At 40.3% G+C, this 23,825-nt stretch overlaps 1 protein-coding gene across 3 annotated transcripts in view; it reads right to left on the reverse strand.

Annotated features, from left to right (window-relative positions):
* Positions 1-23,368, reverse strand: part of ppm1f (protein phosphatase, Mg2+/Mn2+ dependent, 1F) — a 55,402-nt gene extending 32,034 nt beyond the window's left edge. Inside the window, exons 1-8 of one of the 3 annotated variants that reach the window (XM_085474726.1) lie at positions 23,052-23,357; positions 16,834-17,060; positions 12,655-12,755; positions 11,456-11,658; positions 10,730-10,918; positions 10,455-10,598; positions 10,020-10,113; positions 1,467-3,438 (exon numbers count right to left, since the gene is read on the reverse strand). In XM_085474726.1, the coding sequence (XP_085330852.1) occupies positions 3,113-3,438; positions 10,020-10,113; positions 10,455-10,598; positions 10,730-10,918; positions 11,456-11,658; positions 12,655-12,755; positions 16,834-17,000 (1,224 nt within the window). In that variant the 5' untranslated portion in view covers positions 17,001-17,060; positions 23,052-23,357 and the 3' untranslated portion in view covers positions 1,467-3,112. Of the gene's footprint in view, positions 1-1,466; positions 3,439-10,019; positions 10,114-10,454; positions 10,599-10,729; positions 10,919-11,455; positions 11,659-12,618; positions 12,756-16,833; positions 17,061-23,051 lie in introns of those variants that run through there. The other 2 variants (XM_085474725.1, XM_085474727.1) reach the window with 2 other exon arrangements.
* Between the last annotated feature and the right edge of the window lie 457 nt (positions 23,369-23,825).

Consider the following 23,825-nt stretch of genomic DNA (forward strand, 5'->3'; position numbering starts at 1 on the left):
TTCTGCACATTGTAAATTTGGTGTCACATAAGGTTTTGAATTCTGAGCACCACTCTTCTCTTTTCCTAAACTCCTCCTCCTCAGAGACATGCCTGATGTTGGCTTTGGGGGAAAGACAGCACCTCTTGCTTTCATTTTTAACTGATTATCCAAAATAATTTAAACTACAAGCAATGTTTCTACAAACTCTGGACAATCACCACTTTATATTGTGGCCTTTGAGCTACAACATGAGCCCCAACTCAATATATATGAATTCCAGTGTTATACATACAATCTATCCTAACCCACTCAACAGTCTCAAGATACAAATATTCTATATTAAACAACTATGTAGGACTGCTTTCTTCCATTTGTAAAATATCTCTAAAATTTTAAATATCCTGTCTCAGTGTGATGCTGAAAAACTAGTTCATGCATTTGAACTAGTAGTCTAGGCTGGACTACTGTAATTCTTTATTATCAGGAAGCCCTAAAAACTCCCTGAAAAGCCTTCAGTTAATCCAAAATGCTGCTGCAAGAGTACTGACAGGGACTAGAAAGAGACAGCATACAGTATTTCTCCTACACTGGCTTGTCTCCATTGGCTCATTGTTAATTCCAGAATTGAATTTAAAATTCTGCTTCACACATACAAGGTCTTGAATAATCAGGCTCCGTCCTATCTTTATGACCATATAGTACCATATCAACCCATTGAAGCACTTTGCTCTCAGACTTGTGGGCTTCTTTGTGGTTCCTAGAGTATTTAAAAGTAGAATGTAGTCTTTAGCTTTCAGGCCCCTCTTCTGTGGAACCAGCTTCCAGCTTGGATTCGGGAGACAGACAGTGTCTCTACTTTTAAGATTACTTTCCTTTTTGCTAAAGCATATATTTAGGGCTGGAACAGGTGACCCTGAATCCTCCCTTAATTATGCTGCAATAGTAGTAGGCTGCTGGTGGACTCCCATGATGCACTGAGTATTTCAAAGTCAAAGCCAACTTTATTGTCATCTCTGCTATATACAGTTCAGTCTACAGAGAGACGAGACGGCTCCAGTTCCATACAGTACAAAAGAACAACAATAAATATAGGAAGAATAAGAAATATATATTTCTTTTTCAGTCACGTTTCTCACTCACTATGTGTTAATAGACCTCTCTGCACTGAGTCATACCCGTTATTAATCTGTCTCTCTTCCACAGCATGTCTTTTGTCCTGACTTCCTTCTATCGCCCCAACGGGGCGCAACAGATGGCCACATCTTCCAGAGCCTGCTTTTTCCTTCCCACGGTCACCAAAGCGCTTGCTCATAGGGGATCACATGATTTTGGGGTTTTTCTCTGTGTGTATTGGAGGGTCTACCTTGAGGCAACTGTTGTAGTCATTTGGTGCTATATAAATAAAATTTGAAATGGATCGATTATCATCAGAGAATATTGTAAACCTTGTCGATAAAGGACAAAACAAACAGATCCTGACCAGATTGTGTTTGCACGGCTGTTTATTGAGACAATATTAAATCTTCTTCTCTGCAATACACAATATGAAATGTATTATTATTTCTTTGTGTGTTACGGGAAACATTATTGTCAAGACTTCAGTTTTAAAGATTCTGACATTTTAGAACAAACAAACAAACACAGGAATTGCATCAGAATTTATTATCAATGTTCCACATCAGTGCTCCCTCGCTTCCACTGAGTTAAGTGACTGCCCCATCCCCCAGCTCTTGAATGCATTTTTTAGACACAAAAACTATTAATTTTGTAACATAAAAGGTATCACTTGCACATTAAAAACAAAGCACATTTATAATGTCATTATCCGCCATTGTCTGTGATTTCCATTATATGTTAATATTGCAATGAGGACATACTGATAAGGCATGGTGAACAAGAACAAAAAAAAATGAATAAAACATGATAATGAAGAGGTTAAAAGGGTAACAGAATGTCTTAACGGTATGTAGGCCAAGAGGAGGCAAACCTTTCTATCTTAAACAGAAAAAGGTGTCAGGATATGATGTTAGTAACAAGCAGAGCTAACACTGAAAATATTAAAAACAGTCTCCATTTTTGTGGTTAAACTGAGCTTTGATTATTGAGCAGTGAGTATTCTGTAGCTATTTCATCTCGCAAACGGGTGTTCAGCTGCTCATAAAGTTCAAGTTGTGGCTTTCTTTGCTTCCCCCACAGAATCACTCAGTAAGACTTCTGTCATAATCACACATCAGAGTGACAATGGAACATAACAGAAACATATATAAAATTTTTGGAATTATTATCATTTGTATTTTTATAGAAATACAAATCCACCAAGACACATAGCTGTTTTAACAGCTAGTGCCACATCAGATCAATATTTCAATATTTCAAGATCAATACTGACAACAAAAGCTGGACCAGCTGTCCTTAAATTCAGTAACAGTCAAACAAGTGGAAAAGTGAAGTAGCTATTTTAGAGAGCAGGCACATTTGGGATGTGCAGGTTGCAGCACTGGGGGTTAGTGTGGCCCTTGCATTATCTATTAGAACTTTTCAAACACTGTTGCCTCAATAAAGCAGTGTAAGCTTTTATTTCGAAGCAGCACGATAGTGAGACTAGATCAGGGGTGTCAAACATAAGGCCCAGAGGCTGGAATCAGCCCAGCAAAGACTCTAATGTGGTCCGCTGGAAGACTTCAGAAAATGTGCAGTATTTCATTGATTTTAACTGTACTACCATAATTCCTATTCCTATTGATAAAGACTCTAAAAGATTAAAGGACATAAAAGTTTGATTTTCCACAGTTGGCCCCCTTAAACCCTTGTGCAATGACAATAAAGAGCTATTTTTTCTATTCTATTCTACTCTATTATACGGAAACTGAGATGTACAGTTAAAATTGCATTTATTTTTTTTAGATTTTCACTGGTTCGCCCAACTTAAAATCAAATTGTGTGGGACACAATTTAAAACGAGTTTGACATCCCTGGACTAGCGTCAATCTGCAGCATGTCTTAATGCACCTGAGGACAAAAGCAGGCAACAGCTTGGCACAATGGTGTCTGTGCACCACACTTTTCCTGTATTGCTGTGGTGCATGGCGAGAAGTAGAGTACTGAGCAGCTGGTGCACTCCTAGGGTGGTCTACTGAGCCAGCAGTTGCTCTGGTGGGCGCAGGAACACCACCATTACTGTGATGTTATCACTAGAACCAGCTGTCTTAGCATTACCCACCAACTGTTGGGCGACTCTTGCCCCCACATCATCCTCGGACTGTTCCACTGGAGCAGTTCCTCCTTCTGGTTTACCAGCCAGCTTTAGTGCATCCATAACTAGATGTGGGACTGCTGACGCCTTAACTGCATCAAAGAAACCATCGCATGCCAGAAGAACATAGTCCTCATCACCCTGCAGTTTCATTGTTAGGCTTTCAGCGTCTCCAGACACAAAGGGCTTCTGGTCAAAGTCACCTGAACGAGGGATGGATGAGTGGTTAACAGCTGCAAGTGAATACTGCAGAACCTCAGACTGTTGCAGTCATTGCCTGAAAACTATTTATTAAATCAACAGGCAAACCACGTGTACATAATCACTCACACTGCATTTTATGTATACAAAAACCCTCCCTTTTAGTATATTTTACTGTATATAGTAACCATTTGTACACAACACAAGTTACTCTTGTTTTTTACTTTATTTTTCTTAATTCTCTAATATCTCTGAGTCACTTTTTCATTCCCAATTTCCTAGTGTGGGATTAATAAAGTCTATAAAGACTCCCTGACTCTCAATTAAGACTGCAACAATTTAAGTAACTTCAACACATGCACTGCACACAACATTTGTTTTTACAGATGTTGCATGTAAGGTGAGGATTACTTGTCACCATCTAAGTAGTTTAACATGGAGCTGCAGTCTAGTTCTGTCTACACACATGGTGAAGAACAAAGAGGCAGCCTTTACTGTGATGCAAATAAAAAATGTGTATGTGTAGGGATGGCTATCGAAACCCGGTTCTTGTTGAGAACCAGTTCCCACTGTTTCAATTCCTTGGAATTGTTTGCCATTTTTGCAAACAATTCCCTTATCGATTCCAGTCGCCCCGAATGACGTCACCACGTTGCGGAGCGTCATTTACTAAGCGGCTCAAACACTCAAAAGTTTGGTTATACTTTACGAGAACGGATGACGACAGGGCAACTTGCAATACTTGCAAGTAGATATTTCATTTAAGGGAGGAAACACTACAAATGTGCAAAAGCATTTGCTCACAAAACACGCGATGACCTTAAATGAATGTCGTGTTTTTAATTCCGCTCCGGACTCATGAATCTCAACCCAGCAGCAGCGGTAACGTTTGTACGTCCTCTCCCATTAATGCGGCAGGGAGTGCAAGGCTGTGAAACGGAACGGTCTAGCCTTCAGATTTGCGTCACCGCTGTCTCGGTGGAGTTTAATAAACTCAGCAAGGAGCAGACGGCCATCTAAAATATAACAGGACACTGGCGTAAATTCTCGACCGTCTCACACTTCTGTTTAATCAGTTTTCTGTTTGACGTTTATTCAGCTGTGTGAAAATCCCGGAAGAACCCACCAGATAGATTAATAACGTTTTATTTAATCTAATAATTTTGATCTCAGCCAAACCGATTTACTCCGGATCAAATAAAACACCGAAAAAAAGGCAAACAATTACATTTTTAAGTTATCCGAGTGACTTACTGTATATATCATGTTTAACCTGAGTAGCGAAAGAGCGGGGATCTGAAAACGACGAAGCCACAATTCCGCTGCTCTCGCCGGCTCGAGTGACCACTGAACCCCTCCGGCTTGCTATCCAGCGGGTGGCTAACAGACGTCTCCAAAAACGTCGGCGCACTTTTGCAAATATGCGATATCTTGATAAACCAAGCAGATATTTGAAATTTAAACAGCTTCTTTCTCGCCTGAAAATATGTTAAAAGTTTATTTTGTGACCCAGAAAGAGTAATAAGACTAATTTTAAAACTTAGCAGCGGCCGCCATTGTTGGCAGCTGAAATTTGGCTGGGCCGCGCTATAAAGGATATGGTGGGCCACGAAGGACACACCCGACCCATCCTTCAAATTCGGGGAAATGAAGGACGCATTTGTCACCGAGCAGTGTCTAAGCTTGTGGTAAAAGGCTTGCACCCATTTGCACCCAGAAGTGTGAGACGGTCGATTTTCGGTAAGTGAATGTGTTTAATTGTAGGCAGGGACATTACTGGATATTCTTGTGTAATTGCTACAGAACAATTTATGTTATACTTTGTTATTGCTACAGAAGAATATTTTATTATTTTACATTTACAATTTTTTTTTTCCTGGTGACCCCGTGACACCCCATTGAAGAGCCATAGGCTGGATCTCTTAAGATCTCACTGTTGGGTTTGTAAGGCCATGTTACTCCTAAATTTCTATCTTGTTCAAAGAGAAGATATAAAACAAAGTTCTAAGCAAATCGACCTTAGTGTTCTCCTTTTTAAAAAAAGAATCGATAAGAGAATTGATAAAGGATCAAATTGTTGAACAGAATCGAAAATGGAATCGGAATTGTGAAAATCTTATCAATACCCATTCCTATGTATGTATCCAGGTGACACATTATTTAAATTCTTCTGCTTGCTGAAGGTTGTTGGCAGCTATCTTGCTTTATTTGGCAGTGATTACTGTAGTCTTTCCATTACAATATAAAGCACCTTAACGCAACTGTTGTGATATGGTGCTATATAAATATTGAACAGTGATACCTGTGGCAAGCAGGGCTGATTCAAATGAGGAGCATCCAGTGGGTCACCTTAAAAAGGCGGTTCATGTTTGAAAATCCTCCAATCTGTCTGAATTACAACCATTCTCAAAAGATTAGTGGACCAAAATTCCTCCACAGAACTGTAAAAGACTCATTGCCAGTTAGGGCAGCCCAACTAGTTACTAGGCTTAGGGGGGGCGATCACTTTTTCACACAGGAACAGGACCATGTAGGTTTGGATTTTTTCCCCCCTTAAGAGTAAACCCTTCATTTAGAAACTGTATTTTGAGTTTAATTGTATTGTCTTTGTCTAGTAATTAAATGTGTTTGATCTATAAGAATTAAATGTTACAAACATACAAAAAAGTAGGAAATGAGGAAGGGGGCAAAAACTTTTTCGCACTACAGTAAACTACTAAAAACATTGCAATTTCTAACACCTAAACCAGTGAACATTTCATCAAGACCTGTATCTCAATCAAAAGAATGATCAGCAGAATACGTGCTTACAACACAAAAATTTCCTTTGTGGGATTAATAAAGTATCTATCCATTATTCTAGCTGTTGCCTTACTATCAATAATATTATATATATATATATATATATATATATATATATATATATATATATATATATTTATTAGGGGTGCAACGATACACAAAATTCACGGTTCGGTTCGATACTTTGGTGTCACGGTTCGATATTTTTTCGATACAAAAAAATGTTCATGCATTTTTAATTTGTCATTTATTAAAATTATAAATATATATTTTAACTCAAAAGTACAGTTTTTAAATTTAACCCTCACCCTTGTGCGTGTTTTTTATTTTGACAGCGAATGCGCACCTGCAGACCACTTATGTGCAGCCCTGGTTATTTAGCTCATCATATTGCAGCCACAGAAATTCTTTTGTCCATGAAACCATAAAGCTGCACTTTCTTTTTGCCTTATAGTCTGATTTGTCATAACTTCTCCGTTTTGTGGTAAGCTTTTCTTTGGCTGTCACTTCTTCACCCTGACCTGTCTTATTTGGCTCAGCAGAACTGAAATGCTTTTACACACGCACTCACAAAAACTCAGCGATTCTCTGCGCGATCAACCTCTCACATGTTTAAGCTTGCTGCGGGAGATTTCACTTGTCATGTTTGCATAGTAAGCTAACGATTAATAAGACGATGTCAGAGGAATTGGTGCACAAATTATCATCACTCACAGATCAGTACTGTCGCTCTCTATACACAGTTCGCACGATTGCAAAGTGAAAGCAAAAAAACAAGCGCAAATTCAAACGCGATTTCAATATGTCACATATTGACAGTGGCTCACCGATGCCAATGACATAATTACCCAGCTACATTTCCGAAAGAATGCAAAAGCATTGACATATATTTTTCCTACAATAGCCCGACGGGCAGGGAAGAGATAGATTTTGGTAGCCCGACTGAAAAAAATCGCTAGCTCCGGGACGTCGGGCTAGCGATATTGCGAGCCCTGTATCTGATTGAGGAATCACTCATCTTTGGAAAAGAGAGTTTATTACAGAGAAATGGCTCTTTCCAAAATAAAAGCTATACTATCCGCTTCTTCTGGGCTATATTCTCAGCAGCATAAGGAGAATCATGTGCTAACAGCTGTCTAAATGACTCGGCTAAAGTTAGTAGCATGCTTGCTTTTTTTTGTCTGCTTCCACTTGTCTTTGCACTAGGATGATGTCGGCGTAAATGTGCAGTCATATTCGTTGTGTTCCCACTAGTGCTTTCAGGTTAATCTCGTTGAAATGACCTTAACGCCACAACACGGCAAATCTCCGTTAACGAGCTACCGCCGATCGCTCCGTGCATGGGGCTAGACGGCCAACATGTTAACGAGCTAACTGCGCTAACACACTAGTTCACACCAATGTAATTGAGCATTGCATGGCACATCCAACATACTGTTTTTCTTTAGTCCATGACTCGCTTACCTTCAGGGTCATACGTCACATGAAAACCAAAATAATTCCAAACGCCAGATCTGAATGAGAGTGGGGGAGGTCCATCTTGCAAGGAGAGCTTAACTTCTGTCTCGCTAGCTTGCCCTGCGCTCTTCCTTCTGACTATGCTGTCTGTGTTGAGCGCTCAGTGGATCTGCGCTCGACAGTGCAGCCTAGGCGGAGTAGTCGAACACAGATTCACTGAGCGCTCAACACAGACAGCATCGTCAGAAGGAAAATTGATAAAATAAATTACAAATGTTGTATTGTTCGATACATATGCGTACCGAACCGAAAGCACTGTATCGAACGGTTCAATATCGATACGACTATCGTTGCACCCCTAATATATATATATATATATATATATATATATATATATATATATATATATATATATATATATATATATATATATATATATATATATATATATATATGAATGAAATGGTACATTTTCTAAATATCTAAACACAGATTGCAAATATGAGTTAATGAGATTCACAAATCATTAGATTTCCCTTTTACTTTACAATTTACACACTGTCTCAACTTTTTTTGGAACCAAGTTTGTCGTTTACTTTCAGTTAACATGAGCAACCTCAGTTTATGTAGCAGTGGAGGTCAATTAAGGTCACACTTTGAGAACTACTATATGATACAGCCAGTCAAATCACATCTACAGTGGGGCAAAAAAGTATTTAGTCAGCCACCGATTGTGCAAGTTCCCCCACTTAAAATGATGACAGAGGTCAGTAATTTGCACCAGAGGTACACTTCAACTGTGAGAGACAGAATGTGAAAAAAAAAATCCATGAATTCACATGGTAGGATTTGTAAAGAATTTATTCGTAAATCAGGTGGAAAATAAGTATTTGGTCAATAACAAAAATACAACTCAATACTTTGTAACATAACTTTTGTTGGCAATAACAGACGTCAAACGTTTACTATAGGTCTTTACCAGGTTTGCACACACAGTAGCTGGTATTTTGGCCCATTCCTCCATGCAGATCTTCTTGAGAGCAGTGATGTTTTGGGGCTGTCGCCGAGCAACACGGACTTTCAACTCACGCCACAGATTTTCTATGGGGTTGAGGTCTGGAGACTGGCTAGGCCACTCCAGGACTTTCAAATGCTTCTTACGGAGCCACTCCTTTGTTGCCCGGGCGGTGTGTTTTGGATCATTGTGATGTTGGAAGACCCAGCCTCGTTTCATCTTCAAAGTTCTCACTGATGGAAGGAGGTTTTGGCTCAAAATCTCACGATACATGGCCCCATTCATTCTGTCCTTAACACGGATCAGTCGTCCTGTCCCCTTGGCAGAAAAACAGCCCCATAGCATGATGTTTCCACCCCCATGCTTCACAGTAGGTATGGTGTTCTTGGGATGCAACTCAGTATTCTTCTTCCTCCAAACACGACGAGTTGAGTTTATACCAAAAAGTTCTACTTTGGTTTCATCTGACCACATGACATTCTCCCAATCCTCTGCTGTATCATCCATGTGCTCTCTGGCAAACTTCAGACGGACCTGGACATGCACTGGCTTCAGCAGCGGAACACGTCTGGCACTGCGGGATTTGATTCCCTGCCGTTGTAGTGTGTTACTGATGGTGACCTTTGTTACTTTGGTCCCAGCTCTCTGCAGGTCATTCACCAGGTCCCCCCGTGGGTTCTGGGATCTTTGCTCACCGTTCTCATGATCATTTTGACCCCACGGGAAGAGATCTTGCGTGGAGCCCCAGATTGAGGGAGATTATCAGTGGTCTTGTATGTCTTCCATTTTCTGATGATTGCTCCCACAGTTGATTTTTTCACACCAAGCTGCTTGCTTGGTGCAGGTCTGGTGCAGGTCTACAATACTTTTCCTGGTGTCCTTCGAAAGCTCTTTGGTCTTGGCCATGGCGGAGTTTGGAGTCTGACTGTTTGAGGCTGTGGACAGGTGTCTTTTATACAGATGATGAGTTCAAACGGGTGCCATTCATACAGGTAACGAGTGGGGGACAGAAAACCTTCTTACAGAAGACGTTACAGGTCTGTGAGAGCCAGAGATTTTCCTTGTTTGAGGTGACCAAATACTTATTTTCCACCCTAATTTATGAATAAATTCTTTACAAATCCTACCATGTGAATTCAGGGATTTTTTTTTCACATTCTGTCTCTCACAGTTGAAGTGTACCTCTGGTGCAAATTACTGACCTCTGTCATCATTTTAAGTGGGGGAACTTGCACAATCGGTGGCTGGCTAAATACTTTTTTGCCCCACTGTACATTTCTGTGGTTTTGTGAGTTGGGACTGACTTACCTATGGCTCTCGATACAGCATATGTGCCATTAACACGCCAGCAACCCATGAAAGTAATGCAGCCTCCAAGATCCTCAATTCTCTGTTTCTCATCCTGGACAGTTTAACACATCAGAGAAGGAGTTTAGCTTCTGGTTTCCTTCTCACCATTATGTGTGAGTATGTAAAAATAAGTGCATGAGTAATTTAACTTCACATGAAGTAACTGCATTTGTTAGTAATAGTTAAAAAAAACACATGCGCGTACACACACACACACACTGTGTGTGTGTGTGTGTGTGTGTGTACGCGCATGTGTTTTGAGCTCTGAGGAATGTTTGATCCATATCACGCAATAAACTTTCCAAATATTTTATCTGCATTCCCATTTTGGAATACAACATAGTATGAAATTTGAGGCAGCAGAGGTTGTGTGTTTGTATGTGGGATTCTTACCTCTCTCTCTGGTTTATGTGGGTCCATGAGTCTAACAACATGCCCATCTCTGACCAGTATTGCCTGAGAGTCTCCCAGCCAAGCAACAGTCAGCTCTTGATCCTGGATCAGTACTGCCACTCCTGTGCTGCCACTCCGGAGACGCTGCAGCACACACAGGTGTAATTTAAAGACAAAAGACAGAGCAAGACAGCACACCAAGTTGAGTACTATAGCATGTAAATGTCAGCAGAAAACATTGTGCTCAAGATGCTGCACTGCTGATTTCTCAGTACCTCTCTCTTGGCCTTGTTTCTGAACATGTCATCTGTGCGTTTGAAGGCTGTTTTAAAGGCTGTGGTTGCATCACTCTGCAGCATCTCCTGTTTACTTAGAACAACATGGAGGTGAGTGGAAGCGTAGGTTGCTGCATCCACCCCTCCATGGCCATCAAACACAGCATAGTAAGCACGATCTACATCATCCTGGACCATACGGGAGGGAAAGAAAGACACAGTCATAAATAAATGTCACAGAATGCAGTTTTGTGAAAAACTAAGTGTACCCCATGATTCAGTGGCTTGTAGGACCACCTACAATACACACCCTCTGAAGTGTGGGCTGACAGATGCCCCCCATAGGCAGCAGTGATCCCAGGATGCAGCCTACCAATCCCCAGATCTAGCCAACCCCTCAGATGGGACTCTAAAATACTTTGGTATGCAGAGGAGCTCATGGTGAAGTTGGTGACTGCAAGATATGCTGCACAACAAATCTAAATCACCTCTCCACCACCGTGCAGCATCTGTGTATGCTTGGCTTTCTTCAAATATGGCTTTTATAGAGGATCAGCACCTCACTGCTGCTTACTTTATTTCTATACAAGCAGTAAGGGTACACTTAGTTTTAACAGGACTTTATGCGGTCCTGTGAAAACTTTTTTTTTTCATGACAGTATGTTTGATAATTAGTTGGGATTGTAATTTCAGTTTTTATTTTTGTGTCTGTGATATTTTTCATACCTGAATTCCAAAGAGCTGGTTGAACTCGGCTAAAGCCAAATGTTTGTCCTCCATTTTTCTCCGGGTGTTTTTGATGGCATGAATGGAGCACTGGAGGTTGCGAGAGGGACAAAGAGCCACCTTGGGGAAGTTTCTGTGCCACGCCAGTGCTACATCTATCAGTTTATTCAGGAAGGTGCGTTGGACTGCCTCTGATTGAAATACTGACAATAAATTACAATACAAGTAAGAAACCTGTTATATTTCTGGTTTTTTTTTTTCAATAACATCATGGACAAAGGCATTTTATTCCTTGAATTAATATGTACAATGGAAGTCAAACTACTTCCAGGTGGCACGGTGGTTAGCACTGTTGCCGCACAGCTAGAAGCTCCTGAGTTCAATTTCACCATCAGGCTGGGGTCTTTCTGTGATCTTTCTTCCTCCCACCATCCAAAGACATGCAGTTTGTGAGGATAGGTTAATTGGTTAAGCCAAATTGCCCTGTGTTAGTGTTAGCCCTGTGACAGACTGGCAACCTGTCCAGGGTGTACCCCGCCTCTCGCCCTATGACAGTTGGGATAGGCTCCAGCACCCCCCACGACCCTGAAAAGTATAAGTGGAAGCGAATGGATGGAAGTCAAAATACTACTTTTCAGTGCAGTGCAATGCAATATTTCCAACCACTATGCAAATGTACACCAGTTCCTTATAGAGGAGAGGTCTACTCATAGTTTCAATTTTGGTTTTTTACTTGTTTAAAAACTTTAGAAACTGAAATTATAATTGTTTGTGTTAAAACGGACCCTTTCACACACATGTGGCATCATCGAGGCTGAGGCTGTGCCCAAGTTGGCTGTGTGGCAGCAGACAGGGTGATATGTATTGGATAAATTATCATCTCCCCTTTTGCAGCCTCAAATTGCACTGTAAAAGATAAATTATAGTCTGCGAACATGCCAATAAGACCTGAGATGTGAAGACAAGTGTGAATGTGATCTGTGTTAGTACCGCTAATGATATTTGGTAATGATAAGTTGGTATCAAGTTACTTGGGGAGTGTATATCAGATATATGATCCTGGACAGACAACTTCCAAACACAAGATTATTTCATTCTGTCTGCTTGAATTGAATTGGCATCTTTCAGTATAATGCAATATATTCAAAGCACCACAAACATACAGACTGCTTTGTCATCTGCCTTCTCTTCTTGGTCACCTTCAGGTTCCTCAGGGCACTGGTAAGGTAAAAGGTCAGTCTGCAGCAGCTGGGAATATGCTGCCTGGCAAAGGAGGGCACCGAGTCTTGGAGAAGCACCCCTGAACAAACACAGAGATAAATACATGTTGTGTAATCTCTTGAAATTTGAGTCATTTTTCTAACTGCAGTTACAAAGTGTTGCACCAAAGTCCAAATTGTGGACAGAAAAAAGAAAAGATAATTTTTGGGCAGTAACCTGTAAATGCACTTCTTTTCCTCTACAGAATTGCATTTCTCTGGCAGCAAAGATTGTGTTTAGGAAAAAGGAAGTGGCATGAACAATTTTGTTTCTGCAGACAGGAAATGAAACCTTCCTGACAGGGAATACATCTGTAGAAAATGTGAGCAGAACAGAAAGCCAGTCACAGTTTTTAAGTGTTACTTTTTCCTGCTCAAAGTTTAAAAGTGTTTGAAAGTCTTTTACCAGCCTCTTCTCATTGCAGAAAGATTGACTGCAGATTATTGATTTCTAGAAGCCCAGACTTCTTACTAGGGATGGGTATTTATACGATTTTTACGATTCCGATTCCATTTTTGATTCTGTTTAACGATTCGATTCTTTATCAATTCTCTTATCGATTCTTTTTTTCTTTTTTTTTTTAAAAAGGAGAACACTAAGGTTGATTAGCTTAGAACTTTGTTTTATATCTTCTCTTTGAACAAGACAGAAATTTAGGAGTAACATGGCCTTACAAACCCAACAGTGAGATCTTAAGAGATCCAGCCTATGGCTCTTCAATGGGGTGTCACGGGGTCACCAGGAAAAAAAAAATTGTAAATGTAAAATAATAAAATATTCTTCTGTAGCAATAACAAAATATAACATAAATTGTTCTGTAGCAATTACACAAGAATATCCAGTAATGTCCCTGCCTACAATTAAACACATTCACTTACCGAAAATCGACCGTCTCACACTTCTGGGTGCAAATGGGTGCAAGCCTTTTACCACAAACTTAGACACTGCTCGGTGATAGGGCTGGGCGATATATCGAGTTTTTTAAAAATATCGATATATTTTTATATGAGATATAAGATGTGACCATATCCTTTATATCGATATAGCCTATGTTACGTTATAATTATAGTTGTGGAGCCACAAGTTCTCTTTCGTCCACTTTTGTCTCTACGCAACGTTACTCGGCCTCGCCTCTCCTTCACTAAACACAGCTCCCCCTCCACCCCCATCGCTTCACCTGCAGGCAGCAACAAGATGGACACGGCAAATCTCCGTTAACGAGTTACTGCGCATCGCCCCGTGCGTGGGGCTGGACGGCGTCAACGTGTTAACGAGCTAACCACGCTAACGAGCTAACCGCGCTAACGCCATGCACAGCCTAAAATCCTTTCATTTTCTCAAAAGTTGACAGCGCGCCTTATGTATGAATTCTGGTTGTGCTTGATGACCGCAAACCGATTTCATGTGGAACACGGCGCTCAGCAATCTGTCAAAAAATGTTTTAGTACGACTTTGGTAAGCTACGGAGCTGCACCGCTTGATGGATTGTCGGAGCATTACGGCTACCGTAGTCCGGAGGCTGGCGGAGTGATACGTACTGTGCTTCAACGTAATATTACCGTATTGTGTGTGTATAAGGACCATAAATGGCACCTGTTAAGAGACACGGTTACAAAGAGGGTTTCAAACTCCAGGCTGTCAGTCACATAGTAGAAGTTGGGAACAGAGCAGTTGTGAAATCTGTCTTTGTTATTATGCTCAGCGTCTGTTAGTTTACATTTTGACTGCACAATTGTGAGCTCTTTGTTATGCACAAAAACAACAAAGTTTTCTTTTATTTATGGATCATTATTATTTAATAAATGCTCATAATTTATTTTTGAGTAGTTTTTTTCATGTACATCTATGCTGTATGTTAATAAAAGTTAATAAAATATCGAGATATATCTTATATCGCCATCCAGCTAAAAAATATCGAGATATGAATTTTGGGTCATATCGCCCAGCCCTACTCGTTGACATTCGTATATCCTGGCCTGAAAGAAGACACTAACGGTAGACTGCAGCGAGAACTGCCAGCATCTGAGCCAACCAATTCGTCGACTCCTTCAAATGCGGCCGACAAATGCGTCCTTCATTTCCACGAATTTGAAGGATGGGTCGGGTGTGTCCTTCGTGGCCCACCATATCCCAGAATTCATAGCGCGGCCCAGCCAAATTTCAGCTGCCAGCAATGGCGGCCGCTGCTAAGTTTTAAAATTAGTCTTATTACTCTTTCTGGGTCACAAAATAAACTTTTAACATATTTTCAGGCGAGAAAGAAGCTGTTTAAATTTCAAATATCTGCTTGGTTTATCAAGACATCGCATATTTGCAAAAGTGCGCCGACGTTTTTGGAGACGTCTGTTAGCCACCCGCTGGATAGCAAGCCGGAGGGGTTCAGTGGTCACTCGAGCCGGCGAAAGCAGCGGAATTGCGGCTTCGTCGTTTTCAGATCCCCGCTCTTTCGCTACTCAGGTTAAACATGATATATACAGTAAGTCACTCGGATAACTTAAAAATTTAATTGTTTGCCTTTTTTCTGTGTTTTATTTGATCCGGAGTAAATCGGTTTGGCTGAGATCAAAGTTATTAGATTTAATAAAACGTTATTAATCTATCTGGTGGGTTCCTCCGGGATTTTCACACAGCTGAATAAACGTCAAACAGAAAACTGATTAAACAGAAGTGTGAGACGGTCGAGAATTTACGCCAGTGTCCTGTTATATTTTAGATAGCAAGGAGCAGACGGCCGAGTTTATTAAACTCCACCGAGACAGCAGTGACGCAAATCTGAAGGCTAGACCGTTCCGTTTCACAGCCTCGCACTTCCAGCCTTCTCGGTCTTCAAAGGACCCAGCCCACGTAGACTGCGAAGGCCAGGTCCTCCGAAGGATGCAGCCGACGTTTTGGAACACAGCTTCTGTCTGTCTCTCTCATCATGGTCACCTAAATGCAGCGCACAGTAATGGCAGGTTTTGTAATAAGGCAGATCGCGCTAACATAATATGCACTGTTAGTTAATTATTTACCTGCCGCATTAACGGGAGTGGATGTACAAACGTTACCGCTGTTTCTGGGTTGAGATTCATGAATCCAGAGCGGAATTAAAAACACGACATTCATTTAAGGTCATCGCGTGTTTTGTGAGCAAATGCTTTTGCATATTCGTAGTGTTTCCTCCCTTAAATGAAATATCTACTTGCAAGTATTGCAAGTTGCCCTGTCGTCATCCGTTCTCGTAAAGTATAACCAAACTTTTGAGTGTTTGAGCCGCTTAGTAAATGACGCTCCGCAACATGGTGACGTCATTCGGGGCGACTGGAATCGATAAGGGAATTGTTTGCAAAAATGGCAAACAATTCCAAGGAATTGAAACAGTGGGAACCGGGTTTCGATTCCCATCCCTACTTCTTACCTAACAAAATGTTAACAAAAATGTTAGATGCAATCTCTCTAATCTGCAAATAAAATTTCTATTAAAAGTACAATACTGAACTAAACACTGTAGGATTAATGGTTACTTTGCCTCTTTCCCTTGTTATGCGTATATAAAGAGACGACCGTGGCTCAGGGGGTTGGGAAGGTCGCCGGTTCAATCCCCGGGCTCTCTGTCCTGGTCATTGTGTCCTTGGGCAAGACACTTTACCATACCGCCTACTGGTGTTGGCCAGAGGGGCCGATGGCGCGATATGGCAGCCTCGCTTCTGTCAGTCTGCCAAAGGGCAGCTGTAGCTACAACTGTAGCTTGCCTCCACCAGTGTGTGAATGTGACAGTGAATGAATAGCGCTTTGGGTGCGTTGAAAAGCGCTATATAAATGCAATTCATTATTAGTATACAACAATAACCAGCATTCGACTGACATTTACAGTTTGTATAAAACAAGAATAAATAAGTTTTACTTCATGTCTGCTTGTGTATCACCATACACTAAAAATCATTACATTTAAAAAAATGGAATATGTAAAATAATCCACAGTATAATCCTTTGTATTTATAATATTAATTAAGGCCCTTTACTAACTAAATGGTGTGTGTCTTAGATAGCCACAATCATTTTCTCTTATTGGTCCACAGAAAAATAAATTTGTTCATCGTTACAACCTTCTATTCAGTTTGTCTCCTTCCCAGTCATACCTGTTTGCCAATAGCCTCAGGCCCAGCTCCAGGCTCTCTCCATGCAACTCCTCCATTGTGAATTTACGACTAAGAGGGCTAACAGGAAGTGAAGCGCCTTCCTCCAGAGCAGCTGGAAACTCCTCCAAAAATGCCTTCAAAAAGCACAGAGCCTCCTCCTGCTCCATCCCGCTGACTCTGGCTGGAGTGAACTCTTCGGTAAACAGGAGGTCAGGGCTCACAGGTCACTTCACAGTGGACAATTGAAGGGCACAAATTGAAACAAATTAATCAGTATAATTACATTACCATTTTCATCTAAAACTGTTTTTTTGTCATACAAGTTCAGAAAACTAATATAGGAGGTGCTTACTGTGTCACAAGATGCTTGTCTGAGAGTAAAATTAAAAGCAAAAAAAACGTAAAATACCCAAATTCCCCCGAATCTTATATTTTAATTGAAAGTACTAATGTAATGATACAAGTGTTGTTATAAGCTACAGGACTAATAGGATTGCCACATCTTGTAATTTGTACAGATTTATTGGTCGAGGATGTACTGCAGTCATCTGTGTGCATTTTGTGCATGATATGATGCTCCCCTGAGACAATATAATTCGAAGGTATAGCATACAGTTTCATTGGTAGGGATATGATACCCACCTCTAAGTATATAGGTATCAGTGAAGCCAGATAATACACACACTGACTACCGAAATGTCTTAAAGACAAAGACCTGGATGACCTCTAATTTCTTGTTCTAAATCGGATAAAACTGAGGTCCTTGTATTTGGCCCTAAATAGCTTAGAAATATGGTATCTTACCAGATTCTTAAGCTGGTTACCTCTGGTAACATTGTGTGGAATCTCTGACTTATTTCTGACCAGGATATATCCTTCAATACACATATTAAACAAATATATCGGACTGCTTTTTCCCCATTGTACTCTAAATATCTCTAAAGTTTGAAACATTCAGTCTCAGAGTTATGTTCAATAACTAATTCAAACATTTATTACTTCTAGGCTGGACTATTGTAATTCATTATTATCAGTATGTCCTAAAAACTCCCTGAAAAGCCTTTATTTAATACAAAATGCTGCATGAAGAGTACTGACAGGGAGTAGAAAAAGAGCATATTTCTTCCATGCTGGTGTCTTTTCATTAGCTCCCTGTTTAAAAATTCAGAATCAACTTTAAAATTCTTCACCTCATATCCAAGGTCTTGAATAATCAGACCCAGTCTTATCTTAATGACCTCATAGTATTCTATGATCCCAATACAGCATGCGACTCTCAGACTGCTGGTTTACTTGTGGTTCCTAGGATATTTAAAAGTAGAGTGGGAGGCAAACCTTCAGCTTTTCAGGCCCCTATTTTAGGGAACTAGCTCCCAATTCTAATTCAGGAGGGAGACACCCTTTCTAATTTTAATATTAATTAATATATTATGATAAATGGTAGAGCAGGGTGATATGACCAAAAATATTTATCATGATATATATTTGAAAATTTGCAATAACAATATAACTGACGATATAATTGACACTAGACAAAACACTTTACAACTTTATTAGTGCAAAAAACATCAATGTATTTTCACTTAAACAAGCAGTAGTTTTTATGTGCATTAAAGTTATATAAAAACTTAACAGTGCAAATGCAAATTCCTTGCTGACAGTTTAACCAAAAGGCATTTCCAGTGAAAACTGGCCGACATATAATAATAATAATAATAATAATAATAATAATAATAATAATAATAATAATAATAATGGATTGGATTTATATAGCACTTTTCAAGGCACCCAAAGCACTTTACAATTCCATTATTCATTCACTCTCGCATTCATACACTGGTGAAGGCAAGCTACAGTTGCAGCCACAGCTGCCCTGGGGCAGACTGACAGAAGCGAGGCTGCCATATCGCGCCATCGGCCCCTCTGGCCAACACCAGTAGGCGGTAGGGTAAAGTGTCTTGCCCAAGGACACAACGACCAGGACAGAGAGCCCGGGGATCGAACTGGCGACCTTCCGGTTACAGATGCGCTTCCCAACCCCCAGCACCACGGTCGCCTAAATCCTCAGCATAACCATATATAATATCCACAAAACTTAAAAAGAGGTTATACACACACACAATACGGTAATATTATGCTGAAACCCAGTACGAATCACTCCGCGAGGCTTCTGCTTACGATAGCCGTAATGCTCCGACAATTCATCAAGCGGTGCGGATTTGTAGCTTAGCAAAGTCGTACTAAAACATTTGACAGATTTTCGAGCGCCGTACACATAAAATCGTTTTGAGGTCAGTAAACACAACCAGAATTCATACATAAGGTTCACGGGTTTATAAGGGGCACTGTTGATTTTCAGAAAAATCAAAAAGATTGATTTTAAGTGAGCTGTATTTTCCAAAAAAAACAAAAACAAAAAAACACGGTAATAACGATGGCCCGCTAGCATGCTCTACCAAAAATAGTGCTTTGTTGTGTATCTGATGGACAAAAGCTAAACCAGTTCCACACCAATGAAGTTGCAGCATTTTTACAAACCAATTATGGTTCATCCATTTCATTCAACGATCCGCTTTCGCCCTACTCATTCTCCGTCACCGCCATGCTTTTACAGCTATGTGCATATGAAAACAAAGGCACTACGCATGTGCATCCATATTCTATCGCGATATTTCATTTTCTTATCATTGCCGAACATTATATCGGTATTACGATATGATATGGTCCAGCCCTAGTAAATGGACTGGTTCATATATAGCGTTTTTCTACTCTGAGCATTCAAAGCGCTTGTAAATTCACCCATTCGCACAAGCACTTTTTTCCTATCCTTTTCTAAGTACTTCCTATCTAACAGTCAGATAGGACTCAGATGCCAGCAAGGTGGAGGTGGAGTACTGGTTTGGGCTGGTATCATCAAAGATGAGCTTGTGGGGCCTTTTCGGGTTGAGGATGGAGTCAAGCTCAACTCCCAGTCCTACTGCCAGTTTCTGGAAGACACCTTCTTCAAGCAGTGGTACAGGAAGAAGTCTGCATCCTTCAAGAAAAACATGATTTTCATGCAGGACAATGCTCCATCACACGCGTCCAAGTACTCCACAGCGTGGCTGGCAAGAAAGGGTATAAAAGAAGAAAAACTAATGACATGGCCACCTTGTTCACCTGATCTGAACCCCATTGAGAACCTGTGGTCCATCATCAAATGTGAGATTTACAAGGAGGGAAAACAGTACACCTCTCTGAACAGTGTCTGGGAGGCTGTGGTTGCTGCTGCACGCAATGTTGATGGTGATCAGATCAAAACACTGTCAGAATCCATGGATGGCAGGCTTTTGAGTGTCCTTGCAAAGAAAGGTGGCTATATTGGTCGCTGATTTGTTTTTGTTTTGTTTTTGAATGTCAGAAATGTATATTTGTGAATAGAGCAGGGCGATATGGGCAAGAATATTTATCACGATATATATTTGAAAATTTGCGATAATGATATAACCGACGATATAATTGATGCGAGACAAAATACAACTCCACAACATTACTAGCGCAAAAAGACAACCTTCCATTTATTTTCACTTAAACAAGAAGCTGGTTTTTATGTACATTAAAGCTTTATAAAAATGTAACAGTGCAAATGCAAATTCCTTGCTGCAAGTTTAACCAAAAGGCATTTCCAGTAGAAATGGGCTGACATATCCTGAGCATAACCATGTATAATATCCACTGAAGTTAAAAATAGGTGCTTTGCAACATTAAACTGCAGTGTGCAGTATGCATTTTTCGGACCGTAAGGTGCACGGGATTATAAGGCACATTAAGCGAAACAAAGCAGTCAGATAAATCAAACTTTATTAAACTCATTCTTCTTGCTTCCTCCACTTCTGTACCATTGTTTCATTAATGTTGAATTCTCTGGCAGCTGCTCTATTCCCATGTTGTTGCAGTATATTAATGACTAACCTCGTATTGTGGATGGATTATCTCAGTTGTTCTCCTGACTGAAGTTTGGTCCGTTTACAGCATCCTGCCATGCGATTGCATTTGTCTCTAACCATGAAGAACCTTCACGTTAACTTTTATAAGTGGAAAAGTGTTAGTGTTCGTCCTCCAGCTTCACTGTTTATGTTATGCTAACATAGCTGTGTCGCTAGCGATCACGTAGCACATCATTATATACTAGCTAGCCCAACTTCAGTAACCCTACAAACGTCACTGCTGTTTAGTTTCCTGTCTTCATTTATGTTGGAAGTGATAGCAGAGCTGTACGTTTGATTTTTTGCAGAAATCTCTCAGTCAGAACATGCAATATCATGCTTAGGTAACTAGCGAAACTAGCGAGCTAACTTCCGCTAGCTTCCTGCTAACTTCTAACTCAGTTAAATGTAATAACTTTTGTTTTCATGGATGCCTGGAAGTTAAACTTTATAGTTACACCTGGTAAAGCAGCAATGCTGATCGTTTTATTAAAGATGAAAGAATTTAGACAGTTTTTAACTCTAAGTGACGCTGCAGTGTTGTTTGACCTGAAGTATACGGAGTTTAGGACCCAGATTACTCCCAGATTTAAGAGCATCTTAGTCCGACAAATATGACAATAACAACGGCCGCTTGCATGTTCTGCAAAAAAAATGTGCTTTGTCGTGTATCTGACAGACAAACACCAAACCAGTTCCACATCACGGAAGTTGCACCATTTTTACAAACCAATTCTGGTTCATCTGTTTCACTCAACAATCGTCCATGTGCGTATGAAAACAAAGGCACTGCGCATGCGCGTTTTACTCCCATTCTATCGCGATATTTCATTTTCCTATCGTTGCCTAACATTATACCGGTATTACCGTGAACGGTATAATATGGCCCAGCCCTATTTGTGAATGTGGAGATGTTATATTGGTTTCACTGGTAATAATAAATAATTGAAATGGGTATATATTTGTTTTTTGTTCATTTGCCTAATAATTATGCACAGTAATAGTCACCTGCACACACAGATATCCCCCTAAAATAGCTAAAACTAAAAACAAACTAAAAGCTACTTCCAAAAACATTCAGCTTTGATATTAATGGGTTTTTTGGGTTCATTGAGAACACGGTTGTTGTTCAATAATAAAATTATTCCTCAAAAATACAACTTGCCTAATAATTCTGCACTCCCTGTATATGTGACAAGAGCGGAGTTCTTGTAATGGTCACTTGGGGCTTGCTCCAAAACTTTTTCAGTCCCACGGACTGTCCAGCTTTACATGTTTATTGCCTGGTACAATAATGTGTCCAACTTGGACAGCTTCTCTCCCCAACTGTATGGTGGGAGACTTAAATTTTATGTTCTTATAATTCATTTATTTGGATATTGGCATTTGGGGGTGTAGACAGAAAACTGTCATTCCTGTTTTCTTCTTCTGACCCGTCTCCGTAAAGCTTAGGCTGTGTGGGAAAATTCCAGCATACCAGCAGTTTCTGAAATAGTGGGACTAACTTGTGTGGCACCAACAACCATGCCCCTTTTCTAATGCTCCGTTTGAACCCGAGGAGGTCAACTTGACCATGGCTACATGTTGCTGCCATAACTGCTGGTTAGATATTTACATGCCTATCTAATAAAGTGGTAAGAGAGTGTATATGGATTTTTACAGGAAATATTCGTACAGTTCGATTCATAATTTGTTGGGCATATAGAACGTTTTTGTACAGCATCGCAGTGGACTTGAAATCAGCAATAATTAATTTATGAAATGTAACGCTCTAAACCAGGCCCCAGGGACTTCATTATTACAGGATATTTTTAAAAATAAAAATAAAATGTTTTTTTTAATGCGCCAGCTTGTTGTCATGTAAGTTACATGTTGGCCAATATGTCTGAACATTTCTTGAAAGAAGCGCAGAGAAGCACTTGAAAAGGGCTCGCAAACTCCCCACACTTTGAGTTAAACGCAAAGAAAAAAGCAACCGTGTTGCATTGGTTGTACACCAGGACTCATACCTGAAAACTGGAGCCTAACGATCAGCTTTCCCGTTTCTTTTCTTTGCAGTGCGTTACATGAATGTTGAGGGTTTGGTGCTTTGTATGCAGTACACATTATAGTGCTGCCCACAATTACACCTCGAGTCCTGAGTCACTCACTCAAGTGAGTGAGTGACTCAGCGACCATGTTTCATCGACATGATCGCTACCAGAATACATGCTTATTTTACAGCCAAGCAGACAGTGGTTAACTTGGTCTTACCGTCCGCTGACTTGGTGCAGTCCCTTGTTTTAGTACGCGTCTTCACACCTCCTGAAGTCCTACTGACTAAACACGCCCTTCGGCGAGACAAAGACTAAAGGGATTTACTGATAACACAAACATGCACCGCGTATGGTAATACACAATCCCAGTTCACTATTAACAGTGTTTACAGATCTGCGCAACGATCCACGCCCAATTGAACCGGCAGTTTCCTGTACGCCATCATCGTCATCACCATTGTTATAAGACCCTTCTTCGCCTATCTTTTTATGGCGGGTAGCAAACAACTTTAGGTGTTATACCACCACCCTCTGGACTGGAGATCTCCCATCATGCCTTGGGACATGTGCTGCTGTTTAGATGTTCTTGTTCTATTGTTTATGGTTACGTTACTTTTAACTGTTATCTTGAATGTTGTGTTTACGCCGTGGTGCAGCGTCACTGACAGTTGTTGTTTTGTAGCGAGAGTGCTGTACCATGAGTGACTTCTGTTGTGCTGTTGTTGAACTTTGAGGCACATTGTAGCACAGCAAGTGTTTTAATAAGGTGCGCTCCCTATCAGCTTGGGGTTAAATAACAAGCTCAATCTTTCTCTGTGAGCTTCTTTGTTAAGATTTCTCTGAATTTCACAATATAAAACATTGCACGGACACGCTTTGCTAATTATATATTTTGAAAAAGAAATGTAGAGGTAGGAATTGCAATTAATATAAATAACATGACGCTAAGCATCGGCCAATGAATGTGAACTAACAACAAGGTCACGGGTAA

The sequence above is a fragment of the Copadichromis virginalis genome, linkage group LG12, assembly GCF_057382275.1.
Source record: "Copadichromis virginalis isolate Kocher_CV1m ecotype Utaka linkage group LG12, C_Virginalis_male_GT1.1, whole genome shotgun sequence".
Classification (NCBI taxonomy): Eukaryota; Metazoa; Chordata; class Actinopteri; order Cichliformes; family Cichlidae; genus Copadichromis; species Copadichromis virginalis.